Raw genomic sequence first — 17199 nt, forward strand, 5'->3', positions numbered from 1 at the left:
GCTTGTCCTCTGGATATGGTAATGCCTTCGGCTTTTGTGCATCACAACTTCAGAAACTCTGCTACTCTTTATCATTGTGTTTCTGAGCATTTGTTTTCTTGTTTGCTCTATGCATCCTCTCTTTCCCTGCTTTCATCTGAAGAAAATTTTCAACTGTTTCTTACTTGAGGAATTTTGTCAGAGTGTCATTTCTGTCCAAAATGGTCTATTCCGGTTTTAGAATGGAAGTTGGGTCGACAATCGACATTATGTATAGCTTGGATTGAGGGCAATACATTACTAATGAGGTAATATTTGTCAATCTACAAGGAATGAAGTTGAATAGGTGGTGATGAAGGAGATTATGTGAGGAGGGAAGGATGGGGAAATGATTATCCCCGTTTTGATTACAACGTCCAAAATGGGGGTAATACATTCTTAGTTGGATCTCTTGCTACCTGCAAATTAAGCATAGTTTAAAGGGATATAAACTTTCACAACCACGAGTAGAGCTGGCAAAATATTACCCAACCCGATTTGAACCCAACCTATTAATAATGGGTTGGGTCGAAATTTTCAACCTGTTTACTTAAATTGGTTGACCTGACCCAATTCGTTAAATTAAATGGGTTGGGTTAGGTTGAAAATTCCGACTTGATTTTAACCCAGTTATATGGAAACAATCTAAAAATTCTAACTCATTTTACAGTTAAAAAGCTTGCCCATATAGGAAGTTAAAAAAGTAAAATTCCAAACTCATTACAGTTAATGTTGAACAATTGATTATGGAGTTGTAATGATATTGATTTTGAACAACATTTGGGTTGATTTTTTTTGTTGATTTTGAACAATTCTGTTAATTTTGAACAATATATAGCATATGGTTACTCCCACTCAATTTTGAAAAATCTGTACTTTAATCTTAAATCTGTTGATGCACTTGTCATCGACTCGGCCATGTACTGAAATTGCTTTTATTAGTGCCCATGTCACCAACTATCCTCAACTTTGCTTTTTTTTTTTTCCACATCCGGTAGATCTTCAACTTTTTGTGTTGTTACCCTTGTTACCAACTTGCTCCCCCTAATCTTAACTTCTTCATAATTTTCTCTAAAAACTTTCTTGCTTTTCATCTTCATCATCTGTTTTTGTTTGAATTTAGATTTGTACTCATGTTACCAACCTCCATATTCTCAATTTTTATTATGTTCTCTTTGATACTCATGTTATCAACTAGCTTACTGATACTCCTGTCACCAGCATTCGTCCAATTTTTTTTCCTTCAAATTTTTCTTCTGTTGTGGTGCTCATGTCACCACCCATCACTGCAAATGCTCATATCATTAGCAAACTCCAAAATTCTCTCTGTGAATATTTTCAAACCGTTGATGTTCTTGTCACCACATAGTCTGCTAAGGTCATTAGCATCCTTCGAACACTTTCTTTTTCAATCTTTTTTTCATCAACATTTAATATAATTTTCTTATTTTCAAATATTTTTCTTCAACATTCTTTTACTAAAACTTTTCATTCTTTTTTCTTTTCTTGTAGATACTCATGTCATCAACCCCCATCATTTTTTTATTCGTGCTCATGTCACTCATTAACTGCTTCTCAATTCTTTTTAATCTTTTTTTCACATACTTTTTAATATTTAATTTCTCCTCAAGCTTTTATGTTAACCTTTAATTTAAATTCTTCCAAATATTTTAAATTTTACACTTACCTCAACTTCTTATATCTTGCTTCAACCTTTAACTTGATAATTTGCATTTTCTATCTTCTTCTTACTACTCTAATGTTGGTGTTATCACGTTCTGGCTTTGATAACATGATAGAAATTTGGAGCACACACAGAAGTTTTGATGGAACCTTTATAGTTTAACAAAATTGTATCTTATTGATTATATTCATAAGAATTGTACAACTATATATGTGAGAGCTCAAACAAATATATTCTTGTTTTATGCTCATTTTTACATAGAAAGTTTTAGCTACATGGTCCATAATTAATATTTGTCAAATCATTTTGACATGGAAAGTTGTCTTTCCAATTCAAATATTTATCTTTCCAATCCAAGTACTATAAATATTTAAAGCAAATGAAAAGTTTCTCAATTTCCGTGCAAAATGAAAAACAAGGACTATAAACTGAGACGGGAAAGTACTTTCTTAGACAATAAGAAGCTGCCCTCCAAAATTTTGTTGTTCCTTTGTTTCTAGATTACACTGTTTCACGAAAAAGGATCCATACCCAACATATAACAGTCTTCCTCCTACATAATTCAGTTGCTAGCTGCAGTTCAACTGCAAAACCTGTTGGTGGTCTATTCATATGTAATTTATGCAACAAGCTCTGTCATATTTCCCCTGTATAACTGCATCTTAAAGATAGATGCTTGATAGATTCAGATTCACTCTTACAGATGCAGTAAATGGGGTTACAGGGAACATTCCAAGCAACAATTCAAAAGATTCAAGCAACATGCCTCATTGGATGCGATCTAGGACCTAAGAGACCATTTAAAAGTATAGCCATGACTTGGAATAAACATATGTTGGCAAATCGGAGGCTCTAAGAGCTGTTTCGGGATGGAAAGGGAGATATATAATACTTGTCGTGCAAGGCGTTTTAAGACAATGTAAAGGGTAGCAACCACCTGAGAATCATCTCAAGGTATCTCGAGACCCCGTGTAAGGTTCGAGATAAAAAAATATCGCTCGATTAATTACTGCGGTGCTAACAAGATAAATTTCCATTGATGGTTGAATTGCTTCAACTCTCACATGAACAAAACAAGGAACAACGTGTGCTCTTTAACATATTTTTGTCAATTCAATGGTACAAAAGTTCTCCTACATCTCTAGCTTCATAAATCCATCCAACTTTGAAGGAAACAATATCATCCTTCACACTTCAGCAAAAAAACAGCAACATGTATCGACTCGATTATACAAAGAACACCACATAGTATAGATAATTATTTACAAGCTCACTGCTCATCTAAATGAATCAATTTCCAGCACTAGGTAAAGCAGCCATGAAAGAATTGTACGAAGACTCAAGATCAAAGTGAAGCTGCCTTGCTTGTTGCTCAGTCAGTTCATCAGCAGCACCCATCTTAGACAACCGTCCAAGCCACTCTTTCATTTTGGTCTTCCCCTCAAAATCAGGTGGCAATATACTAAGCTTATTCAACGACGTTGAGAGGTCTGACAACAGGGGATACACCTGATCAACTGCGACCATATTCAATTTCAACGAGTCCATCGACGTGATGAAGTTCTGAACACATTCGGCCACTGTGGCAGCTGAAGTGGTGGAAGAAGCAGCAGAAGCTGCCCTATGCTCTACTGTAGCAGGCACCCCAGAAGTCACAAGCCTATTCAAAGCAGCTGAGCAGTCCATCTTATACACATCAACAAATTTCTCAATGCTGGGGACTGTGTCCTTCAATGAAGATGAAAGGGTTTTGAAATGGGCAATCAATTTAAAGCATTCAGTTTCATAGTCTGAAGGGGAGATAATGTCCCTAATGTAAGCCTTTTCAAGCTTCTCAGTGGCCTTAATAATGGCGAAAAGCTCGGCAAAGTTGTCATACATTTCTCTTTCATGCTTATCATTCCACAATTTCACTTCCATCTTGGGTATGCTATGTAGGTTTTATGGCACTTTCAATCTTGAATTTTTTGGTTTTTTTTTCAGGGTTAGGGTTTTTGAAATTGACAATCTGTAAGCTAAAATTTGGAGAAGGAATTGGACACGCACAGAGAATACTTGCCAACAACTGAAAAACATAATAAAAAAAAACAAAGTAGGACATATAACATTGTCAGTCTACACTTCGATGAGCCCATAAACTAAAAAAAAAAACACAGATCATAATCAATCAACAATCAAACAACACAAATATTTATGACATCAGGGAAGAACTAACCACCAACAGAAAAGCTAAAAAATCACATCTTTGGCAAAATTAACTAATCGGGTTTTTTTTTTAACTTCCTGCAGTGAGAAAACCCAGTTTATGAAAGGAAGAAAACCCAGAAATAATAACCGAAAAATAGTAATAAAAGCACAAAATAAACACCCAATTCATGCCTAAACGCAATAAAATTAAAGTGACATTTGCGAACCCGGATTTCATTTTAATTCTAGTATTTCAATCCTAGAAATTGAAATCATGTATTTGAATTCAAATTCCGATTCCTCAAACTCATTTGACAAACATGGGAATTGAATTCCAATATGGTATTTGTTTGGAAAACATTGGAATTCGATTCTCGAATCTTAATTCCATGTTATTGTTCGGATAACCTTGTAATTGTATTCAACCAAAAGACAATCCAAAATTGTCACAGCATAGTTATCTCAACATAGAAAGCAACATCTAAGACTAATATTCGTGTAAATAACGCAAAAATGCATACAATGAGATGAAAGTAAGTCAAAATACTCAACAAGGCACAAAAGTATCCAACCAAGTTTATATGATCTTGTTTTTGTTTATTAACACGAAAATTATCTTTACCAATTTTTACTTAATAAAACAATTTGTTGCTGATTGAAAGTGATTAGAATTGATTTTTACTTCTATATTAATGTTTCTCTTCGATACAATTACTAAATCAAACTGATATAAACTATTTCAATGATCAAAATTAATTTTTACTAATCGAAACTTTTTGAAAACTTAAATTCCACAAGAAAATCAGCATCAAAAAGTAACATTTCGAAGCTCAATCTCAAATAACTAATCCAGAACTTCATCAACGAAGCTCAATCTCAAAAAACTAATCCAGAACTTCATCAACGAAGCTCAATCTCAAAAAACTAATCCAGAACTTCATCAACGAAGCTCAATTTTAGAAACCAACACCAGAATTTCATTTTCAACGAATCTCGAATGTACAAAACATCCGAGAAAACCTAATTTTACTTAACAATTAAAATTCACTAACAATCAAAATTCAACAAAATCATCAAGGCATCAATGAAAAAGATACCTTGGATCCAATCGGTGAGGTGAAGACGATGAATTTGAGATGCTAAATCGTTTATATGGATTCTATGTTTAATCAAAGTTGCTAACTTTTACAATGTTTTAGGAAATACAACTTGTGCCTTAGCAGTTAAATAGTCGTATCATTGAAATTTGACTGTTGAAAACTTGAAACTATTCAAGTGTATTTGCCTCATGTAAATGTGAGCAAGACTATTGGACAGGTGATAATGAGATAGATCTCGTGCTCCGCTCAATCAAAGCTCAGCTCGTGGTAGCTTGGTTTGGATCTCGGCTCGCTCGAGAATTTAACGAGTTGAGTCAAATTAGGCTAAATGTTGCTTGATAAACTTGTAAACGAGTTCGATTATTATTTCATATAAAAAAAAGCATAATCTGAAGTGCTTAAAAAAGTTATTATAGGTTAAGTTAAGACGCATCAAAAAAATTATTATACACATACATATTCTTTTGTTCATTTTTTTTTTATATTGAACAATTCATATCCTTTCTTTTTGTATCTTTTTAGATCTGGTTTATCGATTTTTTTTATGTATATTTGTAAGTAATTCATTTGGTTAGCATGTAAACTTTTTAAATTTAGCCTACAATTCTATAAGATCTCTCAGCAATTTTTTTAAGGATTTTTTGTCCCAAACTACTTTTAACTTTACCTTAGAAATTTTTTTTTGTCCCAAACTACCTTACTTTTACCATTTCGCTGTTGACAACTAACTTATGCCGGTTTCCGACGTTGACTTTTGTATTTTCGTGCCTACATTAATCCATTTTAGGTCTATAATATATTGAAAATTAATAGTTCATATTATAGTGAAAACATACTCCTTAAAGTCGCGATTATTCTAAAATAATTCAAAGTTGAGATTATTTCTAGAAGAAAGGTGAAAGTTGGATTATTCATATCAATTTTTCTAATATTTAACGAGAATATGCAATATAATCAAGGAATATGAAAAATTCAAGGGTCCATATCACGGTGAATGACTAAATGATAGAACATGGGATTAATTGATAGAAATAATCCCACCTTTACGCGGTCTTCTGAAAATGGTTCTAATTTTTCATAATCTGAGAATAAGCCGACCGTTTGGGCATATCTGCCAAAAATAGGTCATTATCTGTTGGTGACCTGTAAATGCATGTTTGATACTCTAATCATATAATTAAAATCTAATTTAATTATTTTATATCCTAATTATGTACTTGAGAACTAATTTAATTAGCTAAAAAAAAAACTAAAGCACTACCCTCCCCCCCTTCAACTATCACGCACCCTCCACCCACCGAAAGCCTTCCCTACCCTCCAACCACCACCGTGCTGCCCCTACCACAAGTAGCCCTCCCCTCCCTCTTCCTCTCCATAACCCATCCCCTGCCACACCATCACCCCACATCACCACTACACAACCGCACTACTACCAACCACCATGAAACCTCCGCACAATCTGTCCTGCCACCCCAATTCAAAATTTCAAGATGGGAGGTGTGGCATCAGCAAGAAGAAGCGATAGAGATTAGTGACAACAATGATGGCACCCACCCAACACTAGAGAGAGGAAAGAGAAATGACCAAGCATAAGAGAGGAGTAGGGTGCGTCAGCAGCGCCGATGAGAGTAGACAATCCCTAGCGACGAAGGAAATGGCGACAAAATTGGGTCATCAGGCATGTGCAGGGGAGATGCGAGAAAGATAAGGAGACTCGCGGATAGAGAGGATTTGGGGTTTTGTTTTTCAATTATGAATCAACTTGGTGCTATGGACGATGAATTGCAACTGAAGTAGCTTTTTGGCTTTTACTAATGAAGCCACAAAGAAGAGGGGAAGAAAGACACGAGAAGGGAGAGGGGGAGGGTCACAAGCTCTCAGCTAGAGGGCGTAGGGTTGTTCACAGGGAGGTGGGGAGGGGACAGTATGTTCGCAAGCGACAGGATGGAAGTGCTGACAAAGGGGGTAGGGAGGGGAGGGGGTGCTCCGTGCTCGCATGTGGGTGGTAGGGGTGTTGGTGATTACAGACGGGTGGTGAGGAGGAGGAAGAGATAAAGGGAGGGAGAGGTTAGAGAAGGAAAGAGAAAGGTGTTGCTGATTTGTTGGGTGGTTTAGGGAGGTGGCTTTTGGGGGTGGGTTGGAGACTTGGAGGGTTAAATTTTTATTTATTGAATTGATAATTGCTTTTGAAAAAGAAATAAGAGTCAACATGTAATTTTTTACCGGTCAATAAGGTTACCGGTTGAAATGGCCCAATTTGAGAAGACATAGATCTTAGGTGGGATTATTTCTAAATTACTGAAAGGTTGGACTATTATGAGAAGACCGGGTAAAGGTGGGATTACTCCCATCAATTAATCCTAAAACATGAAAAAAGAATGATCCACCAAGAGCCAGAAATAATATCAAAACTACCAATAATGAAATAAGAGACCTATCTTACGGCTGGAGGGTTCCATAGGCAACATGATTGAGAAATCCAATTCTTTTAACACTCGAAAACTTTAAAATGCAGACAACACCTTTTTCTTTTTTGTCTCTATCTTTCTCCATTCATCACATTTGGAAAAACACAAAGACTACACTAAATAACATAGACTGTATCAATAATGACATAGACTACAATTCTAATGATACAGAGGTGAAGAAATGATATGATGAACAAAGAAATGGCAATACACTCAAAAAGCTAAAGAAACACCACAAAACATGATACAATTTACACCAATAATGGTACAAAAACCAGATAAAAATGACACAAATCTAAAACCAAGAAAAGTACATGGAAATAAAAAAAACGAATACGAAAATGACATTAAATCATGGTAAAATGATACAAAACAGATTAAGAATGACGTCAAAACGAAATAAAATCAATCAAACCCTAATCTTATCGTGTTTGGATCCTCTAGAGTTAAAAAATAACTCTACAAAGTAGAGTATGAGCAACATCAACCATTGAATAAAAAATCAATAGCTTATATATTCTCTTTTTAAAATCCCCATATTTTTTCTCATCAAAATCCACCCCTAATTTCCCTTCCCACCAATATGAGCCCTTGATTTTTAAAATGTATGGTTCCGATACAACTCTGCCTTGTAGAGTTTCAGTAAAACTCTAAAAGATCCAAACTCAATCTTATATATCAACACACCACCGAGGAATAACCACCAATTTTTTTTTTTCTGGAAATGATGAATATCAATTATTCCAAACCAATATGACAAAAATAACCATAAAACTGATTCAAATACATATAAAATTGATACTGATTTCAATTCAGGAAAATTATACAAAGTAAAACAAATATTTAGGCATGACATCAACAAGAACATGAATTGATGATGCACGTTTCCCTTTTGTGACAATAAGCTTCTTAATAGCACTCTTTTGCCTTGACAGAAGACAATCCTAGTCTCGACGTTTCCTTACATTCTCGGAAAGAAAGAAAAAGGCAATGAAGATGGATTTCTGTACTACATACGCCTCATACGATACCTCAACCTAACGATCAGACCAAGTCATATCCATCCGTAAGGCTTGGAATTGAGCTTTGGTGGGATAACTGACTACGAAATGCACTCCAAGCTCCAGCACCGACTTTTCCAGTTTCAGTACCAATGCCGTGGTATTAGCTAAGTTTCAGAACTCATAAAAGTTATATGTTCAATGTTCTAGATCAAAGCTTTCCTAAGAATCTGGAAAGATGAGTTCCAGGTCTTCGTTATCTCTATAAACTTGAACGAGTGCAGCAGCTTTGTATGCAAATAATCCCAACATTGCAGGCACAATCTAACAATGAATCAGAAGGTCAGTTAAGACCAAATACTAAAATGCCAAAGTACCTTCAGATACTTCATGATTACCTGAAAATCAAAGATATCACTAGCAAAATTTTGGTGAAGCACGACCCATAATCCATATATGGCGGCTGGAATTACAAGTCTTGGAGATGCAAGAGCAATTCCGCTACCCTTGACTGTTTTTTCTAGTGAGTCTCTCAAATCCTCACTTCGTATTCCAATTCTGGTCAGTAGGACAGCAGAACGTTAGCCTTCTTAATTATTAGGATGGTAGTAATCATTTTTTTTTCCGTAAAATTTAGTATAGGGGCTAAAAAACCAAAATCAGAATGGTAGAAAATAAAATTATAGTACTCCCTCCATTTCAGTTTTTGATGTTCCCATTTGCGTTTCCACAATTTCCAAAGCACATCTTTGACCTTTGACCATTAACATCTTTAAAAAGGTGAAATTCATGAAAAGTCGATATAGTTTATATAACATTAACACAAAACTAACGACATCCCAAATGACTACGTTTTCATAATATTTTGATGAGATATTACGGTCAAAATATTGGCTTTATACCGAGACATTCCAAACGGGAACATCAAACTGTAATGGAAAAGTAATTACTCTATTTCTTTTAGAAGTTTGAGGATATACTTCTTTATTTTCTGTTGCCGAAATATCTGTGGAACTGATTCCTTAGATATGTTATCCACATGCCGGTACAACAGTTGCAGATACAAGCAACTGCAACAGAGAATTATAATTAATAAAATCTAGTTGAATAGCTTAGACTCCAATTAAATCAAACCTTCACAATTTTCAAGTTCACCAGAGTTACTAAAAGAGTGAGTCAATGAGGTACAAGTTGATACCCAACAAATAGAAAATATGGAGCAAAGAAAATTTCTCAAACTAACCTGAATCCAACACCAGACGCATAACTCACTGCTGCCTAAGCAACATACAGCAGAAAACACATGAGCTAAAAAAAATATTCCAGGTCGAAGATTATTTACCTGCTAACTTTAGGGAACATAATTCAGTAAGAAGAATGGTAAGTGAGTTTTAGGTTAAAATTTTAGGGGCTTTGTTGTTTGAAGATTTTTCGATCAAGGCAGAATATAACACTTCTCCATGTGCTTCAAACTCATTTCCTAAAGTAACAGTACTTGTTATTTTGAACAGATTAATTAAATCTCAGAAGTGATCAATTGAATGCAATCATGCACTGATGAACACAGTGTATGGTTCTTAGCTCTACTCAAAATATTTAATTTAGATATGCAATATATAGTTATATACTGTTTGCAGATAAGCGAAAACAATGAAGTTAGTTATATGATCTTTCGGGGTTCATAGATAAAAAGTTGCTAGCTGCATAAATGAGTATTGTAAATATACATTCATTTGCCTTCCTTTTATATTTTACCTGGATTGACAAGACAAAAAAGCAATATCCCGTACAGGCGGCTCCTACCCCCACTGTCATGAACAGCAATTCCCTTTTAAGCTGGAGAAGCAAATCATACTAACATCAGGATCATTCTTTATTAATTGACTAGCAAAACTTGGAGATGAATAATTAGAGAGAAAAGAAAATTAGAAAGAAAAAAAATGGCTTCATCAATGCTTCAGCTTTTTCAGACAATATATTGTTAGCAGCATGCTAATTAGCAGGTAGAGTGCTAAATACAATTCAAGCACAGTACCAACTAGGGAATATTTTTTAATGATGATGCCATTTATAGGTTGAGCTCAACACTAACCCAAAGTACAGCTTAATGTTGAACTTCAGTACATGACACAAGTTGCACAACATAAAAACTCTTTTTCTATTAACACAAAAAGTACGAGGATTCCCTCTAAAGGAACTAGCATTAAGAGAAACTTTGATTATTTTGTAATATTTCAACTCCTTTTTAATATGGAAATTTAATAAAACCTCAGGATAACACTAACTTTATACCACCTACTGACACAGATTTCAACTTAGCCTTCTTCAACAAAATGCATATATGTGTTAGCTAGGTCAGCTAGGTGTTAGAGGCTTAGAGGCACAAGTACCACGGCATACATAACATATCTAGTTCCTGTATGTGTAATTTAGTTTCTTGTAGTAATCTCCAAATGAACTATGCAAGAAGCTATAGGAAAATGATTTAACCTTATGTCAATGATAATAACGAAATTGTACACTATATCTCTTGGCTCTTCATCACTTCCATTGTTATGTCTATAATGATATACTTAAGAGTTTTTCTTGCAATGCACCAAAATTGCCTTTCACCATTTCAACCTACTTTGAATGTGTTCAAAGTCCTTTTCTGCTAAGATTATAAGGGTTGACATATTTCTATACAAAAATAAGGTTTAGTCACTAGTTACACATATATATAGGTAGTTACTTAAGAATTCATCCTTTCTTAAATGCTAGTAAAACATGTCGTCAAACGAAGATGGCTTCAAGTTGGTACTATTTCGAGGAACTTTCTCTTAGAAAAGTTTGAGAGAAATAGACAATAGAACCATCACTAGTATGAACTGTTAAGCACCCTCATTGAAAGTGAAGCATGATTCATAGCACAAACAACCATCTTATTTGGAAGTTGTTTCATTATAATCACTCTCAAGCAAAAGCCAACCAAAAATCTAAAAGACAGCAGAAAGCATAAAGTGTCACTAGAATCTAGAAACTAGCTTCTCAAGACCTTATTTCTGAAATAAATACAAAGGAAATTTGAGCTTACAGCTTCATATATAAGAAAGTTGAGCCTCCTCCTCCTTTCTCTATCATCCTTTGCTTCCTAATATCAGATGTTGAATCAGTAAGTCCACCGTTTGCCGTCAAGAAGTGAAACTGTATAAAAAGCCTACAAGTAAAGAAAGTTGAGGAAAACAGGTAAAGTTGGACAAAGCTTGTGAGATGTATTAAACCAGACCTCATTGGTTGGCTTCCTATTGGTTGGGGCTGAAGTTTCACCCATCAACCATTCTTGTGTTGTTGTCAATTTCAGAAAGCCTTCATCAGACTCAGCAGCTGAGGCCTGACAATATTTGCAACATAAGAAAACTGAAACATGCAAGGATTGATATGGTAAAACAGAAACATGCAGATATCACTTACAAGAAATAGAAAGTATAACAAAGTTGCTGCTATCTAGTAAAAAAATTACAACATATCACCATACCAGGGAAAGTTCAGATAAAATTTGGTATGGATATCTTATTTAAAGTTAAAGATGATTTCACTTCACCACAATTTAGAAGGCACAAATGGAGAATCAAGAAGTGTATGATACCTCCTCACTTGGTTGGAAACTATAATCTACATTTGCAGGTTCATCATCAATGACTCCCTTTACCCCTCTCTGGAAAAACATATCAGAATATTTCGTAATAAGATCTCCATTCAACTGTCTATCCCGAATAAATTCTCGCAAAACATCTTCTTCAACCCGTTCACTCGCTGGCGATCAAGATAACAGAAAGAAATTAAGCATGATAAATAATAGAGCAGCCTTATTCAGTTAATCTTTGAGGGGTGAGCACATTGAGTCAACAAAATCAATGTATGAGGGCAGATAGCTTATTCAGGACGGCTTCATAAGATTACGTGAAATTTTCACTGTATTTGACCAACTAAAAGACTAAGCATACTACACAAATAAGGTCATCCTTAGAAAAAGTAACCATCAGCTCAAGGCAAATTTTTTTTGTTAAGTATCGTTCAAAACTATGTGAAGGATAGAAAACAAAGTCGTTTTGGAATCCTAAACACATCAAGCAAGGAGGATAGGAAACAAAGTCAAGTCTATGCAATGCCAATTAAATTCACCCTTTGGCAAATTCTATTTGTACAAACACTATGGAAATTTTAGCTGAATTCCTAGTTGGAATCACAAGCTAAGAAAGTGAAAGCTTTTGCTTATTTGCATGCCGAAGTGCTATATTGGCTGAAAATTTTGTTCAGCAACCACGGTTCTAATGTCTCTGTAACCTGAATTTATGCATAACTCATTCAGCTTACACCTATGATTATTTTATAGAACCCATATAGTACCAAACACAACATCGACTATTGAGCACATAAGAATTTGTTATTTGTGCTTGACATTTCCATAGCATAGTAGATAACCAGTGTACCCATATTCTTTCAATTGACATCTCCATAGCATTATATTTCCTGAAGGGTTCAGTCATATATAATCATTTTTTTGAAGAGGTGATATTTAGTTGGGACAAATGGATTATGAAAGCCACAAGAGCAAAACTCCAGGGTTAAGCTGTATCTTCAAACATAGAAAGCTTTTTACCACATTTTACCTAGATCACCAATAAATGAAAGCTTCTACTAGTCCAAATTTGATCGATCAGTAATTCTTTATAACGTTTTTAAAGGTTATGCCTGCACACGAAACTATGAAACTCGAAGACAGTTCTTATCGGGCAAAGGGTTACACAAGAATCATTTCCAAGGTCCATCAATAGCAAGCTAATGGCTGAAAGCTCTATTCTCCGCGCCTTAAATTCGCTTATATTAGGCAAAGTACATTCAGATAAGATAAGTTCAGCATCAATAGGGACTACACCAGTTCAACTACAATAAGTTCAGATAAGTTAAAATTAGGGTCAATAAGTTCAGATAAGTGCAGATTAAGGCCAATAGGTTCAGATAAGTTAAATAAGTGGAATTCAGGTGAAAAAAAGTGCACCCTTACTGATTTCAAGCTAGAGTTAACACAACAGGAAAAGATAAAACTTAGAAATCCACATACATATAAGCAATGCAATCATAATTTAAGCTTAAAAAAAACCTTACACTTCAAAAAATAAAGTTCCCCTAAACCCAAATCACCTACATTACCCCAAATCAAATCATAAAAGAACTCATTACTGATTTAGTATATAACCCAAATCACCTATAACACAAAAGTTCATAAATTTTGTAAAAAAATAAAAAAAATATGTCACCTTTATGAATGAAATTTATGAACCCATAATCGTTAATATGCAAAAACATCATGACATTAAAGTTGCAGGAAATTAGAACAAGTGAATTAAGAACTAAATATTGGTAGAAACTAGAAAGTACCTTGAGAAGGGGATTTGAGGACTGAAACAGTGGAATTTCTGAGTGGTGTAAAAACAGGTGGGTGATGAAGTGAAGAAGATTTGGAGAAAAACATGGAATGATTTGCAATTGCAGTTTTACCAAATAAAAAACTGCTGATATATAATCTTGATAAAGTCTCCATTTTTCTCTTATCTTGTTTATCTGTATATCTTGTAAATGTCAATTAATGGCGGAATATTTTTGCCTCAGGTGCTTGTGTTGGACTTGCTTTTTTGCTGGATAGATTTTTATCTGTTAGATTGGTGGTAGTGAGTAGACGAATAATCATTAGTTTAAGTTTGTGGGACGAACAAGAAACGTTCATATTGGTAGAAATACAGTAAATAATCTTAGAATAGGCTAAAAAATTGTAGAATATGCTATGAAAAAGGTAATAAGTTAAGTTTGGCCGAGTGGTTGATATTGTGTCTTCCAATCTTGAGGTTAGGAGTCTAATTTTTACAAGGGGTACTTTGAGCGTAGAGATTTCTCTTACTTTTCCTCTTATTTTTAGAGTGTTTAGTCCGCTAACTCGAAACGGGTTAATTTGTGCGAGGTTTCGAACTCAGTAGGCTAATTCATCTTTTACTAAACCTAAAATAAAGCTATGAAAAGGTAAATTCAATACTGTTATGTTTTTAATTAGTTGTACCATTTTCTTTTCAAGAAATGTTTTCTCCATACAAATAATGCTTTCATCATACATTTATACAAGTATTCTTAATATGCAAGTCATTATTTTAGGGTATAATTATTGAAAAGCGTAGGAAATGTTGATCAATAAAGAGCCAAAAAAAAGAAAAGAATGTTGTATAAGAAATAACTAATATTGTTTAAAAACATAAATAATTAGCATTTTTATTGTTTGTTCAAGGAGAAACTATATTTAAAAAGTGAATGTTATTTATTCTCATATATAAACAAGATTTTGGCGAATCTCGCAAAAAAATACTTTAATTTCTAAATTATAGACAAAAATTTGTCATTTTGGGAGTCCTACTCCCTAAATAGGGGTTTATGAGTAGGGTTCCAAACAAGATGTATCGAGCAATAGGGGTTTATGAGTAGGGTTACAAACAAGACGTATCGAACAAGAATTATAAGTGTGCTAGTATTGCTCGGGTTCAAACGAGCTTTTAAATTTTTTGTTTGAGCTTTTCCACCTGTTCAAACTCGTTGATGCTCTTTTACACTCGAACTTAAACTACAACTGAAAACAATTTTAAAAAAGTCATATCAAGTCATATAAGATATTTCATGAGTTTGATCAATTTTGTGTTGTTTTAAGTTTTTTTTTTTTTTTTGGTTGGGGGGGGGGGGGGGGTGGGTGGGTTGGTTTAGTTATGTTACTTATTAGGTCTAGTATCAGCAATGTATAAATAAGTTTAGGTCACAAATATACCTAGTCAAAGCAATTATTGATGAACATCAAGTTGGTTACCAATTATAACTTGCTCAGGTCATTTTTAGGTTTGATAAAATTAATAATATCAAGCAGTTTTTATAATTGGGTCAGATTTTGACAACTCTAAGCGTTTCTGGAAATTCCTACATTATCATATGAATTAAGACCATGATAAATTAAAGAGTTCAGAATGGTTTTGGAATTAGAAAGTTGTACATCCTTAAAGTAATTAATGTTATGAAGAAACAAGCTCAATACCAATCCTTTGATTTGCAACTATAGAAGTTACCATAAAGTTTTTTTATTTTATTTTTGTGATTTACGAAAAATGTTTAAAATACTAACTTTTCAAAAACTTAAAATATTACTCCCTCTCCTAAAATATAATTTTCATTTTTATTTTGGGTGTCCCAGAATATAGTTCTCATTTCCATATTTAGTTCCACACTTTTCTGTAATTTGTCTAGAGAAACCGTGTCCCATCATTTATTTGCTCCTTTAATTTTGTTTTTTCCTTTATTTATTCAACCAAAATGTTACAATTAATGTTCTTTCACCAATTATTCTCCATTCTCTCTCCTAAATTATCTTTTCCCATACAATATTTATTTAAGTAAACAAAAAATCTTTATTATATATCCTTCTAGATTCTACTTGCATAAATTACCGTAAAAAAAGGAAAATGAAAACTATATTTTGAGCGGAGGGAGTATTAATACCTTTTGCTAGGTCAATTATTAAATCCAAAATAATGTAATAATGCATTCCATCCATTTTATCATAGTTAAGTCTTTTTACTATGCATCCAAAGAAATTTATTCCAACTTTCTTTTTTCCATCCAACCCAATATAATCTAAAACTAAATCTATCAAATTTATGTTTTTTCACCTCTTTTATCTAATTTCACGTCTACTTTTTCAAATAAACGTAAAATTAGATGAAAGGATGAAAAATAGGGTTCAGATTGTAGTAATTGTTCAGATTCTCGAGCAGAATGAAAAATAGGGTTCAGATTCTAGTAATTGTTCAGATTCTCGAGCAGAGAGTGTATATTTTTGTATTTGCATTCACTGCATATTTTGGCCCCAAAGTTGTGATATTGGACTATTGGCCACTCAAAAAAAAAAAACCAACAGCATAATATAAGAGATATATATTTATTTTTTTATTAGGAAAGATAATTAGTCCAAAGATTAAGGCTATGTTTGGCAAAACTGACTGAAATGGAGCTGAAACTGATAAGGTGGCTGAAACTGATTAGGTAGCAACTGAAACTGTTAAGGTGCTGAAACTGTTAAGCTAGCTGATTACATAACCTGTTTGGTAATATTATTTATGACTGTAGCTGAAATATCTTTTTGAACTTAAAAACATAAAAAGAAAATATTTTTTTTAGGCTTAAAAAGATAAAAAGAAAATAATAATAATAAAAAAAAATCAGCACCTTATCTCAGAAGCTATATTTTACTCCAACTCAATTTCAGTCAAATTTTGGACTTAAAATTTATTTAAGTTCCTCCAACAAACATCACTAATCATATAAGGTGACTTAAAATTGTAGCACCTTACCATTTAAGTCACCTGAAATGCTTCCCCAAACAGAGCCTAACTCCGACTGGGCTACTAACCTGTAAGACACACCAGCTCAGAGGCTGAATACAAGCCTAAATTGTCCAGAATTTATGCCCTGAAATATGAGGTAATACTTCACTGAGGTACCACCTCTCCCTCATAATACAAAATATGTTGATTGGATATATAAATGGTTTTAAAAAAGTAAGTAGTAAGAGCAAGTGATAACTTTTTTTTTTTGGTTTAAAAAAAAATGCTACAAGTCGAAAATATTATAGCATTTGACGAGTTTTTTCTCAAACATATGATCTCACAGCTCCAAAG

At 33.7% G+C, this 17199-nt stretch overlaps 2 protein-coding genes across 3 annotated transcripts; both read right to left on the reverse strand.

Moving 5' to 3' along the window:
- Nucleotides 1-2767: 2767 nt before the first annotated feature.
- LOC104902613 (vacuolar protein sorting-associated protein 28 homolog 1) lies at nucleotides 2768-5176 on the reverse strand. Its single transcript, XM_010690447.4, has 2 exons — nucleotides 4987-5176; nucleotides 2768-3767 (listed from the first exon to the last, which is right to left on the reverse strand). Exon 2 carries the CDS (start codon nucleotides 3620-3622, stop codon nucleotides 2993-2995), a length of 630 nt encoding a protein of 209 aa, XP_010688749.1. The 5' UTR covers nucleotides 3623-3767; nucleotides 4987-5176; the 3' UTR covers nucleotides 2768-2992.
- A 3044-nt stretch (nucleotides 5177-8220) lies between these two features.
- On the reverse strand, nucleotides 8221-14214 carry LOC104902614 (uncharacterized). 2 transcript variants are annotated; one of them, XM_010690448.4, is made up of 9 exons: nucleotides 13877-14210; nucleotides 12084-12250; nucleotides 11724-11828; nucleotides 11532-11588; nucleotides 10214-10294; nucleotides 9702-9736; nucleotides 9439-9528; nucleotides 8857-9016; nucleotides 8221-8782 (listed from the first exon to the last, which is right to left on the reverse strand). In XM_010690448.4, the coding sequence occupies exons 1-9, from the start codon at nucleotides 14037-14039 to the stop codon at nucleotides 8681-8683; spliced, it is 960 nt and encodes a 319-aa protein (XP_010688750.1). In that variant the 5' UTR covers nucleotides 14040-14210; the 3' UTR covers nucleotides 8221-8680. The 2 variants fall into 2 exon arrangements, with proteins under 2 accessions (XP_010688750.1, XP_048492531.1); XM_048636574.2 differs by lacking the exon at nucleotides 9439-9528 and having other exon boundaries at nucleotides 13877-14214.
- Between the last annotated feature and the right edge of the window lie 2985 nt (nucleotides 14215-17199).

Source organism: Beta vulgaris, chromosome 9, assembly GCF_026745355.1.
Source record: "Beta vulgaris subsp. vulgaris cultivar EL10 chromosome 9, EL10.2, whole genome shotgun sequence".
Classification (NCBI taxonomy): domain Eukaryota; kingdom Viridiplantae; phylum Streptophyta; class Magnoliopsida; order Caryophyllales; family Amaranthaceae; genus Beta; species Beta vulgaris.

What these genes read in the sequence shown, in the direction of transcription:
- LOC104902613 (XM_010690447.4), bottom strand. Translation starts at nt 3,622, where the DNA reads ATGGAAGTGAAATTGTGGAATGATAAGCATGAAAGAGAAATGTATGAC.
- LOC104902614 (XM_010690448.4), bottom strand. Translation starts at nt 14,039, where the DNA reads ATGGAGACTTTATCAAGATTATATATCAGCAGTTTTTTATTTGGTAAA. An exon ending in CCTCAAATCCCCTTCTCAAG is followed by an intron (nt 12,251 to 13,876) that starts GTACTTTCTAGT and finishes CTTGATCGCCAG; the next exon opens with CGAGTGAACGGGTTGAAGAA. An exon ending in GTTTCCAACCAAGTGAGGAG is followed by an intron (nt 11,829 to 12,083) that starts GTATCATACACT and finishes AAATATTGTCAG; the next exon opens with GCCTCAGCTGCTGAGTCTGA.